This window comes from Nasonia vitripennis, chromosome 3, assembly GCF_009193385.2.
Source record: "Nasonia vitripennis strain AsymCx chromosome 3, Nvit_psr_1.1, whole genome shotgun sequence".
NCBI classification, from domain to species: Eukaryota; Metazoa; Arthropoda; class Insecta; order Hymenoptera; family Pteromalidae; genus Nasonia; species Nasonia vitripennis.
In genome coordinates, this window is record NC_045759.1 from 24,642,382 (window position 1) to 24,654,573 (window position 12,192).

The 12,192-nt window shown below is 53.3% G+C and overlaps 5 protein-coding genes across 8 annotated transcripts; 4 read left to right on the forward strand and 1 right to left on the reverse strand.

Moving 5' to 3' along the window:
- Positions 1 to 1,483: 1,483 nt before the first annotated feature.
- Positions 1,484 to 3,507, forward strand: LOC100122886 (60S ribosomal protein L27a). Of its 2 annotated transcripts, none has more exons than XM_001607621.6 (6): positions 1,484 to 1,634; positions 2,023 to 2,086; positions 2,197 to 2,294; positions 2,496 to 2,651; positions 2,811 to 2,947; positions 3,149 to 3,507. In XM_001607621.6, exons 1-5 carry the CDS (start codon positions 1,632 to 1,634, stop codon positions 2,937 to 2,939), a joined length of 450 nt encoding a protein of 149 aa, XP_001607671.1. In that variant the 5' UTR covers positions 1,484 to 1,631; the 3' UTR covers positions 2,940 to 2,947; positions 3,149 to 3,507. The 2 variants fall into 2 exon arrangements, with proteins under 2 accessions (XP_001607671.1, XP_003426362.1); XM_003426314.3 differs by having other exon boundaries at positions 1,485 to 1,634; positions 3,425 to 3,507.
- Positions 3,508 to 3,626: 119 nt separating this feature from the next.
- Positions 3,627 to 5,810, reverse strand: LOC100122900 (splicing factor 3A subunit 2). The gene is made up of 2 exons (XM_016983561.3): positions 4,074 to 5,810; positions 3,627 to 3,994 (listed from the first exon to the last, which is right to left on the reverse strand). The coding sequence occupies exons 1-2, from the start codon at positions 4,617 to 4,619 to the stop codon at positions 3,716 to 3,718; spliced, it is 825 nt and encodes a 274-aa protein (XP_016839050.1). The 5' UTR covers positions 4,620 to 5,810; the 3' UTR covers positions 3,627 to 3,715.
- Positions 4,977 to 7,741, forward strand: LOC100122908 (lipase 3). 2 transcript variants are annotated; one of them, XM_016983558.3, is made up of 7 exons: positions 4,977 to 6,160; positions 6,224 to 6,401; positions 6,463 to 6,577; positions 6,650 to 6,890; positions 6,968 to 7,126; positions 7,228 to 7,455; positions 7,530 to 7,741. In XM_016983558.3, the coding sequence occupies exons 1-7, from the start codon at positions 6,059 to 6,061 to the stop codon at positions 7,698 to 7,700; spliced, it is 1,194 nt and encodes a 397-aa protein (XP_016839047.1). In that variant the 5' UTR covers positions 4,977 to 6,058; the 3' UTR covers positions 7,701 to 7,741. The 2 variants fall into 2 exon arrangements, with proteins under 2 accessions (XP_016839047.1, XP_031783500.1); XM_031927640.2 differs by having other exon boundaries at positions 5,693 to 6,160; positions 6,204 to 6,401.
- A 122-nt stretch (positions 7,742 to 7,863) lies between these two features.
- Positions 7,864 to 10,207, forward strand: LOC100122918 (lipase member K-like). Of its 2 annotated transcripts, none has more exons than XM_031927651.1 (7): positions 7,864 to 8,064; positions 8,638 to 8,854; positions 8,916 to 9,030; positions 9,086 to 9,329; positions 9,414 to 9,584; positions 9,651 to 9,878; positions 9,949 to 10,207. In XM_031927651.1, exons 1-7 carry the CDS (start codon positions 7,993 to 7,995, stop codon positions 10,102 to 10,104), a joined length of 1,203 nt encoding a protein of 400 aa, XP_031783511.1. In that variant the 5' UTR covers positions 7,864 to 7,992; the 3' UTR covers positions 10,105 to 10,207. The 2 variants fall into 2 exon arrangements, with proteins under 2 accessions (XP_031783511.1, XP_008206500.1); XM_008208278.4 differs by lacking the exon at positions 7,864 to 8,064 and adding an exon at positions 8,347 to 8,577.
- Positions 10,208 to 10,334: 127 nt separating this feature from the next.
- LOC116738547 (lipase member K-like) lies at positions 10,335 to 12,162 on the forward strand. Its single transcript, XM_032598434.1, has 3 exons — positions 10,335 to 11,153; positions 11,790 to 11,970; positions 12,044 to 12,162. The coding sequence occupies exons 1-3, from the start codon at positions 10,974 to 10,976 to the stop codon at positions 12,160 to 12,162; spliced, it is 480 nt and encodes a 159-aa protein (XP_032454325.1). The 5' UTR covers positions 10,335 to 10,973.
- Positions 12,163 to 12,192: the final 30 nt, after the last annotated feature.

Below are 12,192 nucleotides of genomic sequence, written 5' to 3' on the forward strand. Positions count from 1 at the left end.
CAATCCTCTTCTTCCTCTCCCCACCCCGTCGCTCTATCTTTGATTTTCCTACATCTCTATACCGCTAGCTGCTGCTCGCTGTACTCGTTCTTGCATACCGTGGGCGCACGAGCGGATATCCTCCGCGCGCGCCTATCGCCGCGAAATCCGAGCTGCGCACACGGCAAAAGTCGAAAGATTTAAAAAGGAGCAGAGAGAAAGAGCAAAGTTATTAAGTAGCGGATGCGAAGGCTAAGAATAAGAAGAAAGAAAAATAACTGGCTGTGGGCCTGCGGCGATGTCACGTGAGCGGAAGTCCCCCTTCCCTCTCGCTCTCCCAGCAGCATCGCCTCGGGCCTCGGAGAGATTGCCGCTGCATCGGAGATCTATGCGCGCTGCATTCAGCTGCCTCGATACGCTTGTTCTATCGTTCTATGTGCGCGCGCGCGCGCGCGCTTGCGACTGAGAGAAAGAGTCGCGATGCCCTTGCCGCGCCCGTTATCAGAGGTCAGCTCTCTCACTTGCCCCCGAGATGCGCGCGCGTTACGATTCTTTCGCGCCTAGGTATAAACGAGCGCGATCTATATTAAACCCGGCGAAGAACCAAACAGTCGCGCGCGGCCGATTGCGAAACGCTCGCTCACGATATTTTCGTGCGCGGCAACAAGTAACTGCTTCCGGTGTCCAAACTCCAAAGCCTCGGACGCGCCCGAACGTCCGCAGCTGCAGGCTGGCTGGGTCTGGAAGCGATTCCGAGCGTCCGCGGCTGGTGTTTACAAAACACACGCGCGGCGTCCCACCGAAAGAGATCGCGCCTATTGCGTAATAGAGCGGGGGTGGGGGTGGGGGGGGGGGGCGCAACTCGCAATCGGAGTCATCCCGCGATTTTCGGCTTCCGCGCCTGATTTGCCGTCGCTGTCCTTACATATACGTATGCTCGTAGGCGCGTTACGTAAGGTATTTTGACGAAGGCGGCGGGGCGGCGGCACAGAGTCGCGGACGGCGGAGATCACACCGGAAACGCGCCCCCGCACTTCCTCTCGGTCGGCCGTCCGCCTTTCATTCGCATGGGCCGAGCTCTCGGCTTCTCGCGCGCGACTCCGAGTAATTCCTATCTGCAGCGTCGCTGCTTTATTCGCACTCGGATTCGAATTGTACCCGTTCGCCTAAAATGCATCGATCGGTCGACGTCCCCGCGCACGAGATACGGCACGCTGCGGCCCTCATCTCATGATCGGCATGTGCAACGACGGCATTAAATTTTATACAAAGCGAGCCATTGATTCTCCCTCTTTCTCTCTCCGGCAGCTACTCAAATTTACTTACCGCTTTTTACCAACTGCGAGACATGGAATAAGCCTCGCCGTTCTAGCGCACTATGCGCACATCAGTTATACATATACAGGATAGGTATTGTGCTTATGCAGAATTAGCACAAAAATTAAAAACGCCCGGAAACCGACCGGCAAGCACGAAAGCTCCTTTATCGGTCCTCCCGAATTCATAAATTTTATTTTACCTTCGCAGTCCGCCGACGGCAGCGCTACCAGGGCGCTACTGCGGCCCGCGGCGGCGCACGGAACGAAATTTCCGGTGTTTACGAGACATGCGCAGAGACCGCGAGTCTTTCGGTTCTTCGCGCTCGAGCCAAGATGGTGAGTTAGCGGCGTGGAAATTATCCCTCGCGAAAATCCCTCATATTCTCCGGCATCGCACCCTCGGCAACCGACAAAATGCCAATTTTACGCTTCGGACGCTTCGACGATCCTTTCGGCAAAAAGATTTTTTTCCTTTCGTCTAAATTGTACAAATGTCCGGCTCTGTGTTTGGGCTAACCTCCAAGCAGACCTTTTGTTTATTCGCGCTCCGTTCTTCCATATCGTCCTTTTTCATCGAATAACCTATCATGAATAATAACACGATATCGAATTGTTGACGGCAGTCTCTTTGTCGCTCGCGGATCGTAGTGCGCGGAAATTTGGAGGTTACACGCTCCAGAAGACTTGCTTCTGATATTTAATCGTTTGCACCTTGCCTTTACAGTCCACCCACAAGAAGAAGACTAGGAAGCTCCGTGGACACGTGAGTCACGGTCATGGACGTATCGGTAAGTTGATTTTCAACTATTTTTTCAAGTTTCACCTACCTTCCCCATAAGAACACGCGATAATTTCGTCAAAGTCGAAGCCTAGTTATTGACGCATTTACTTATTACAGGCAAGCACAGGAAGCACCCCGGTGGTCGTGGTAACGCCGGTGGTATGCACCACCACCGTATCAACTTTGACAAGTACCATCCAGGTTACTTTGGAAAAGTAAGTTTAAAACCATTACTTTTCTTAATCCACTGCGTTAAAAACAACATTGATCGCATGATGAATGAACAGCTTTCACCGGCGAACTGAAAAACATTGAATGCACCATGTTACATACAACTGATTTCTTACAATTCTACTATTAAAATTCTCTGATCGCTTAAAAGTTCATAAATAATAAAAGTATTTGTACTTTTTTAGCTTGGTATGAGGAACTATCATTTGCGCAAGAATACCAAATGGTGCCCCTCCCTCAATCTGGATAAACTCTGGACGCTGGTGTCAGAGCAGACCAGGCTCAAATACAAGGATGCCAAACCCGAAGGCAAAGTCCCAGTCATCGACCTTGTCAAGGCTGTAAGTTTCTCTTTTAATCTACATTTATTCAAGTTGATTGATCAAAAATCCAGCTTATCACTATTAATTCAAAGAGCTTTTTCAAAATAAAAATAACGCTATTTCAAAACTCTTTTGAAATAGTTAGCTCAATCATCACTTTTTATTATTGTGTTGCAGGGATACTACAAACTTTTGGGCAAGGGTAGGTTACCCAAGCAGCCCGTTATTGTTAAGGCCAAATTCTTCAGTAAGCTTGCTGAGGACAAGATCAAGTCTGTTGGTGGTACCTGTGTTCTGAGCGCATAACTAACTGGGTATGTGTATTAATTTTTGAATGTACGACATTGAAATTATATTTTACAATGATGATATCGAACGGGCGGACTGAAAGAGTGCGTACAACACTCGTACCCCGTGTTGAGCGTTCTTTTCTGATGAAAATATACATTCAAATTGATGCTAATGGAGGAAATTCTTGAATTGTGCGATAATTTTCTTTTCTTTTTGTGTTTCAGGTAATTATTGTACTTTTTCAACTCTAATTAGAAGCGCATAGAACATTTGCGTTTGGACGATCTCCGATTATGATTTAACGTCGTAAAATTGGTAAAAAAATCAGAAAACAATTGATTTTGTATGATGATATAGAACGGGCGGACTTAATAGTGCTTACAACACTTCAAACCGTGTAGATTGTTCTCTCTGATTGTTTAATTCAATTTTCGAAAATTCGCAAACATCGTATATGTACTCAAAACGTAATTAGGTGATTACCTTTTTTTTGTTTTCAGAAAACTATCTTTCCAAGATGAATGTACGATCTCCATCTGCGTATATAATTTAAAAAAATAAAAAGTCCAAAAAAATTTTGAAATACTTTTGTGATTATTTAGTCGCCCAACCCTACCTAAATTTTGACAAACAAAAAACTTGGATAAAAATAGGATTGCATGTTATTATTGACCATAGAGGGGGTAAAAAAAATAGAACAAATTTAAAAAAAGTTGATTTTTATTATCCGGTATTGCCTTAGAGTTAAGAAATTCGAAATTAGTTTCAATTACAAATGAAGAGTCACGCGTTTAACTTATTTGAGGAGGTGGTGGAGGTATCATTCCTGGTGCCAAGAGTGCTGGTGGAGGTGGCACTGGATTAAACATAGGTGGTCTTGGAGGAGGCGGAGGAACTGGCACCATAGATGGTGTTAATCCAGGTCGGATGAGAGGTACCGGTGGCGGTGGTACCTTGCCAATTGACGGTTTTTCATTCTTAAAAGCAAATTGTAAAAAGAACTGCTTGGTGTCCTTGTTCCAGTGAGTCCAGAATTTACCCTCTGCTTTATCCACTTCTCGGCTGGGAACCTAAAAAATGGGCATACGATGATGAATAAATGCAATTACAAAGAATATCGGGGCAAGTAGGATTATCATTGGCAGCTACCTTGAAAGCAATAGTTTCGTAGGGTTCAGCAGCAAACAGTAAATACTGCCACTTGCGATCTGGAGGTTCGACCCTCTGTTCATAGGCTGACATGAACCTGTGCCTCGGAATAATATTGTCCGCTACTTCGGGATAGTCAACTTGGAAGAGCAAACTCTGCTGGCCAGACTCGGGATCTCTTTGTTTGGTCACCCGGTAACCAGGTCTTCCAATTTTAACAAACTTCTTTGGCTCTACTCTAGGCTTCTCTGGAGCTAGTGTCTGCGGTGCTTCTTTGGCTTCTTTGGCAGCTCTTCTCGCCAAGTTTGCCTGATGTTTCTTTCCTTGCGTGTGCGCCAGGTAACTGCCCTCGTTATTATGCAGCGTAAGGCATAGTTTACATTCATAGGAGCCAAGGTGATTTTTCATAAAGTAGGGATCCTTGTTCAAGTCGATGGTCTCCAGCGCAAGTTGCCTGAGACGCTCCCTCCTGTCCCTGTTGCTTTCGGACCAGGAGGCCACGCCTCCACCTCCGGTCTTTCCTCCAGGACGATTCTGATAATCCATGTTGGCTTACTCTTCCTGACGCCGCAGATGAAACGTGGTAAAGGTAAGGATGGCTCACAGCATTACGATGCTCCGAAAAAGGCAGAGGTTATGGTGAGACTTAGGCGACTTATTTACACGACGACAGCCGCAGCTATATATGATTATGATGCCGCCAGCCGCCGCAGCCCGACCCGCACTCCGCGCAGTTTGCGACTGTGGGTAAACTAGAGAACTAACTGGAACTAGCACCAGCTAGCACTGTACGCCGCTCGCGAGAACTGACGCTGAACTGGCGCGCGCCAGACTGAACCTTTTAACACCTTATTGCCTGTACGTGCGGAATAGAGCGAGTTTTGGTGAAACCAGTAACCCTTGGGATACGATGTTCCGGTTTTGGAGCTTCCGGGTTGCAGGATTCAAGTCGCAAAACGCCAAACGCACGAACGACATTTAGTAGCAGCAGCAGCAGCAGCAGCAGCAGCAGCAGCATAGAGAGTAAGTTGGCGCGTTCCTCAGCTGCATCAGCTGCATGGATTTGAACATGAGTGCTGTGCGTGTCGAGCTCGCCTGTGCCCCCTTTCTTTGCCCCGATCGAACACGATCGATAATGAGAAAGAAGAAATAGAAACGAAATAAAACGAAATAGTGACCGACGACGGATACATATACTGTCGGTGCAGAGAATCCCCGGAGCTAAGGACTCGAGATCGAGCTCGTTCGAGCCCTTGGCCTATAAAATGTGCTCGTAAGTTGTTAGAATCCTCGTTTGCTCCTAGCTTTAGCTTTCATTTTAGCCGATTGCGGCTACACGACGTTTGGCTAGCCAACGCTTGCGGCGCCACCTACTTACTCTCCAAGTCTCCACTGCGTCACTTAACTGTCACAAGCGCTTGGCTGGATCCGCGCTTTTGGAATTTCAGGTAGGCAGTCGCGACAATGCTCTATTATATATTAGCAAAGAGCATGATACATGCGTGCATTTGTACGACCTGCCTCCGCTGTTCAGTTCGAGATTTTCGAGATTGCGTAGCCCTGCAAGTTCCAAGTCGAACCGCGATCGAGGCTCCGAGGCTGCAGGCTGGTCGACTGACTACTCGAAACTTGCGGCCTCGCTCGCATGGAAAGTTACAAGGGGCAGAGAAGTAGAGAAGTGTCGTCGATAACGCCTGCGCGTCTGCGTCAACTGTCGACTTGTCGACGCGATAATACAGCTATTCAGAAAGATGTAGACAAGGCCTACACTGCTCGAACGAAAACAAGCGAGCTGCATTCGAATTGGGAGAGGCTCTCGCCGCGCGTCGTAATTAGTGTCGTCATCGCGGCGGGCGCGGCGTTCCTAACTCAGTGTGAACTCAGTCTCGCAGTCGGCAGTCGGCTCGTCGCGCCCGTGCCAACTGCGAATCGGAACGAGTATCGGAACGAGTATCGGAACGAGTATCGGAAGGAGGTTCAGCGAGATGAGGGCGAGCCCGGGCCTCCGCGCCGCGGCGGCGATTCTGCTAGGCGGCTTCCTTTGGAGCTGCGCGGCCGGCGACGAGCCCGACCTGGACATGACGACGGTGAGTCGGCTCGCGTGCTCGCGAATCCCCCATAGCTCTCTAGCCTGCGTCTTGTGCCCGCAGCCGGAGCTGATCAGGAAGGAGGGCTACCCGGCCGAGGCGCACGTGGTGCTGACGGACGACGGGTACCTGCTGACGATGCACCGGATACCCTCGGCCGCCGGGCCGGCGGTCTTCCTGCAGCACGGCCTCCTCGCGAGCTCCTCCGACTGGGTAATCGCCGGCAGGGGCAAGGCTCTCGGTGAGTCTGTCTGCGGCCGCGAGAGCGCGTGAGAGCTGCAACGTGTGCTTTTGGCCCGCAGCCTTCATCCTGGCCGAGCGCGGCTACGACGTCTGGCTGGGCAACGCCAGAGGGAACACCTACTCCAGAAGCCACGTCCGCTACAGCACCTCGGACCTGCGCTTCTGGAACTTTAGGTGCGCTAGACTGATTTATCCCGATCGTATGAGTGCGGCTATGAGCTAACGCAACGACGCAACTCTGCGCAGCTGGCACGAGATGGCGAGCCACGACCTGCCGGCCGAGATAGCCTACATCGCCGGGATGAAGAAGGCCCGGCTGACTTACATCGGCCACTCGATGGGAACCACGATGTTCTTCGCCATGGCCATCGACAGGCCGGAGAGCGCCGCGAAGGTCGAGGCGATGTTCGCGCTGGCTCCGGTGGCCTTCATGAATCATCTGAAGAGTCCGGTGCGGCTGCTCGCCCCGTTCCTCCGCGAGATCGAGGTCGGTCCGCAAGTATGACGCGCGCAGCTGCAGCTGTCTCCGACGCCCGAGGCTCACGCTCTCGAATCGCTTTGCAGCTCATCGTCCGCTACCTCGGGGCCGGCCAGTTCTTGCCGCAGAACGCCATACTCAAGTTCCTCGCCCGCTACGGCTGCGACGTCGACGTGACGGAGGAGAAAATTTGCGCCAACTCGTTGTTTGTCATCTGCGGCTTCGACGCCTCTCAGTTCAATTACGTAATTACCGTACTCGGGCTCCTCTCGCTCTCTCTCTCGTCTCTCTCCCCTCCCCCTCCCCCTCTCCCCCGCCGCTTCATCGCTCTTGTTGTGCTCCGCAGACGCTCATGCCGGTCATTCTGAGCCACTCGCCCGCCGGAGCCTCGACCAAGACGATCGTCCACTACGGCCAGGAAATAACGTCTGGCCGATTCCAGCGCTACGACTACGGGCCCAAGGGGAACCTGGCCATCTACAACAGAACGACGCCGCCGGACTACGACCTCTCGAAGGTCAGCGTGCCCGTCGGCGTCTTCTGGTCCGAGAACGATTGGCTGGCTAGTCCCGTGGTAGGTATTTTTCTTTTTTCTTTTTTTTCTTTTTTTTTCTTTTTTTTTCCAAATCTCACCTTGCGAACTTTCAGGACGTCAAAAGGTTGTACGACCGCCTGCCCAGGAAAATCCTCGATTACAAAGTCGACTACCCGAAGTTCAATCATCTCGATTTTTTGTGGGCGCTCGACGCGCCGAAGCTGGTCTACGCCAAACTCCTCAGCGCGATGAACGCATCCCTCGCCTCGAATGTTCAAGTATAATCGTGTATAATATAACGGAATAATACATTACCCCCATCCTCTGCGAGTTATTTCATTCTTGACGCAATGGCCAAGCCAATTTGGTGACACTAGCGTACGATGAAGTTGCCTTGAACGTAAAGCCAAGTTCTCGCTACAGCGTACACGAACCGCATAGGTATTGCGAAAGATCCATCCTACGAGTATTTCCGATGACAAAAATAGCAGAAAGAAGCGATGAATAAAATATCATCTTTCGCTCGAAGGCTGCTGCTGACACATGCGCCTACGACGCGTACACTGACCCGTCGTCATGCATGTTATCGCTGCGATAGCCGTACGCTATAGCTCTCGCGGAGAAGCTCGCTCGTGCAGGCAGACGACAGTAAGTATGATATCTCTCGCGAGCCTTTATTCGGGGCTCGTCCGTTCCGGGAAAGCCGGCGGTCCTCTTTCGCAGTCTTTATCGCGCGTATCGCGCGTATCGCGAGCCGTCAGATCATATCAAAGTCACACGGCTGACCTCGAGAGGTCGATCGGCGCGAGGCCGAAAAACCAGCGTTGCGAAATCTCGGCATTACCCGTTGCTCATCGGCGATCGGCAGCGGCGGCGGCGGCGGCGGGGGGGGGGGGGGCGTTTGGATTTTAAAACGCCCGACCGGTCGGGCCCGGCGAACCACTCGCTCGCTCGACTCGTCGCCGGAATCAGCGCCGGACCATGAGAGCCCACTGCCTGCCGCTGCTGCTGCTGCTGCTGCTGATGGGCCTCTGCTACGCGCTGCCGCCGCTGATCGTCAGCCGGGAGATCGAGAGGGTGATGGCCGCTGCCGCCGCCGGCGCCGCCGGACCGATCGACTTGGCCGGGTGCAGCGCCGAGCCCGAGGAGGACATGACAACCGTGAGTAGCTATACGCGCTCTGCAGCATGAACCGACGAAGCCCGTTGTCGCTCCTTTCAGCTCGAGCTGATACGAGAGACCGGCTACGCGGCCGAGGAGCACTTTGTCAGCACGGAGGACGGCTACATCCTGGCCCTGCACAGGATCCCCGGATCGGCCGGCGCCGGGAGCCCCGCCGTGCTGCTGCAGCACGCGCTGCTCGAGAGCTCCTTCTGCTGGGTCGTCAGCGGCCGGGCCCGCGGCTTGGGTCAGTCGACTGCCTACCTCGTGCACGCAAGTACACGGCTATTACGCGAAGTCGCGTCGCCCGGTATAACGCGCCGTCCTGCTTTTCGCAGCCTACATCCTGGCGGACGAGGGCTACGACGTCTGGATGGGGAACGCGCGCGGCAACAGCTACTCCCGGAACCACACGAGCCTCTCGCCCTCGGAGCCTGGCTTCTGGAACTTCAGGTAAGGTCACGACTAGCGTACCTACCCCCTTGCCTTGACCGCCCCCGCGTTGCAGCTGGCACGAGATGGGCAAGTACGACCTGCCCGCGGAGATCGAGTACATAACGAGGCTGAAGAAGGCCAGCAGCCTGCTGTACGTGGGCCACTCGATGGGCACGACCGCGTTCTACGCGATGGCGAGCGAGCGGCCGGCGGTCGCCTCGAAAGTCAAGGCGATGTTTGGCCTGGCCCCGGTCGCCTTTACCGACCACGCGAAAGGCCCGTTCTGGCTGATCGGCTCGGCGCTCCGGCGGGCCCAGGTATGCGTTATTCTTGCATTAATTTAATTCGCTGCTCGCGCGACGCCACTCACCGCCCCCGCTTGCCCGCGCGCGCTCGCGCAGAGGAACCGGCACAGCTCAGCAGGCAACCTGGAAGGGACGAGCGAGTTCTTCGCGCAGAGCGGCTACTTCAAGTTCGCGGCCAAGTGCATCTGCAACCGGCCGCTCCTGCGGGACCTCTGCCGGGCCATAGTCTTCTCGACCGTCGGCTTCGACCCGCAGCAGTTGAACAGCGTAAGTAGCCGGCCGCGCAGCTATTACGCAAGATTTACAAGGCAGCTCGTTCGCCCGGCCTTTCAGAGCTGGCTGCCGCTCATACTGAGCCACACGCCGGCGGGCACCTCCTTCAAGACCATCCTCCACTTCGCGCAGGGCATAGAGTCGCGGCGCTTCCTGCACTACGACTACGGCGCCGAGCGGAACGCCGCGATCTACGGGAGCGCGGAGCCGCCCGAGTACGACTTGTCCAAGATCGACGTGCCGGTCGCGCTCTTCTGGGCCGAGAACGACTTTCTCGCCCAGCCCAGGGTACGTCGCGAGCTTTCCAGCGACCCCACCTTTCCGCGAGACCCTCTCACCGTTGCTAATCTCGTTGCAGGACGTGCTGAGACTGTACGACAGGCTGCCGAGGAAAATCGACATGCAGAGAATCGACAATCCGAACTTCAACCATCTGGACTTTCTCTGGGGCCGCGACGCGCCGGAGCTCGTCTACTCGAGGCTGCTTCGCCTCATGGAGAGGTATCGAGCTTGAGAATCGACTGCCAAGACTTTGCAGCGAGAGTCGAGGGATTCGCTGCAGTTATAAAATACGAATGAGCATTGTCAAGTATTATAGCCGATCCTCTTTTAAGATACAGCACGCCTCGTTTCTTGCAACGATCCAATAACCCTCGCGCCATTGCGCCGCATCGATCCGAGCGTGTGCGCGAGCCAAAAGACTAGGCTCGTGGCAGAGGCAAAGCGGCAAATACGCAGTAGACACGAGTCGTCGATTAATCATCCGCGCGATAGCGAGTTCAATGCCAATATAGCGCCGATCGCTCCTCGAATGTCTGCTCCTTTTCACGCTTGCTCGTTTGTCCGGCAACTCCTCGAAGGCCGAGCGCGCTGAATACCGGCTACTACGACTGCTAGTGTACGGCGAATAAGGCGCGCCCCGCGACACGTGCGCAGCCGCGCGCTAATTATATGCCGAATCGGAGGCTGGGCAGCAGCTCGAAAAAAGAAGCAGTCCGCGCCGATTACCTAATCCTCGATCTTATCGCAGGAGATGGTCGATGCAAAAAGTAGAGCGCGGCTCGATCGGCCGATCATTAGCATACTCGACTGGCAGCGCGGAAGTGTAAAATTCAAAATGTGCGACTGTGCTGTGCGGGAAAAAAATGAGCGACGTCAGAGCTGCGTCGTTAATTTTAAAACGAATAAAGCCAAGAGCGCTCCGTCAGCATCGTTTGCTACTGCTGTAGCTGGCTCTTTACGCGGCGCTTCGTGTGTGGCCGTGCGCGCTCGCGCCTCTATATATAAGCGCGCTCCTCGGCAAGTCCCGCAGCTTGCACCCTCGACTTCTGCAGACAGCAGTGCTGCAGCCGATACCAGCGCCCGCCGATCGGCGGACAAATAATGGGAAAAATGCGGCTCCTTTGCCAGGCGCTAATATTGATTCAGCTGCCTCTGCAGGCGATTCGCGCGGACAACCTGTTCTACGAGCCCGCCACGGGGACGGCGGATGCGCTCAACGAGCCGATCAACGAGCCGATCAACGAGCCGATCGACAGCCCCGACGCTTGCTGCGCCACACCCGTGAGTTTTGCCCCCTGCAACTTTATTAATACATCGCATCGCATCGACTACATCCTCGCTACGTCTTTTCGCGATCGGTCAGCCATTTCCAAAGCAGCCGCGCTCGTTGCGCAAGCTCACGACGGAGGCGGCATCGGCGCTCAAACGAGTTGGCGCTTTCGGTAATTGGCGGAGCTCTGCACGGGATCGACTGGGCTGCATAACTGCTAGTCGTGCGTGCCGCCGGCCTCATAATGCCTCGCAATAATACGCTTTCGCGCGCAGAACTTTCACATTTTCCGCGAGCATTGCAACGAAACGATCGCAATGGCTTGACTATATATTATACGCACGCATGCGGAATGTCGCACCTCCCAAACCTAATCTCGTTGCACGTCTGCTCGAGTTTTACTTTCAACCAGTTTTTGCCGAAGAATCGCTTGAGACTTTATAGAGGCGCTGAGAACAGGAAGCGATATCGCTACGTTCTGGACGCCGTCTCAAGGATAAATATGCGCGCGCGCGCGCACGCGTGTGGGTTTTATGCGGAATCACGGCACCGAGATTATTTCCGGCTTTGCTTTATTTCCTCCGACTTGCTTGAATGCTCTTAATCCAAATGAGCAAAGATATAGAGAGGGAGAATTGCCTTTTCAGATGGACATGATAAGTCAACATAAATATCCCTCGGAGGCTCACACCGTCACGACAGAGGACGGGTACATTTTGACGCTTTATCGTATTCCTGGAGCAGCTGGCTCCACGCCCGTCTATCTACAACACGGACTGCTCGAGAGCTCTGCCGACTGGTTGATTCCCGGGAAGGCAAAGTCCCTCGGTAAGATTAGCAATCGAGATTTCAGAATACAATCAGTGGAAAGCAACAATTTAACGCGCACCAATGATTTCAGCATTCATCCTTTGGGACAGAGGCTACGACGTTTGGCTGGGAAATGCCCGTGGCAACACTTACTCCAAAAAGCACAAAACATTATCCACCTCTGATCCGCAATTTTGGAACTTTAGGTAGAAACGATTCACTCTGCAATGTGTATCTAGA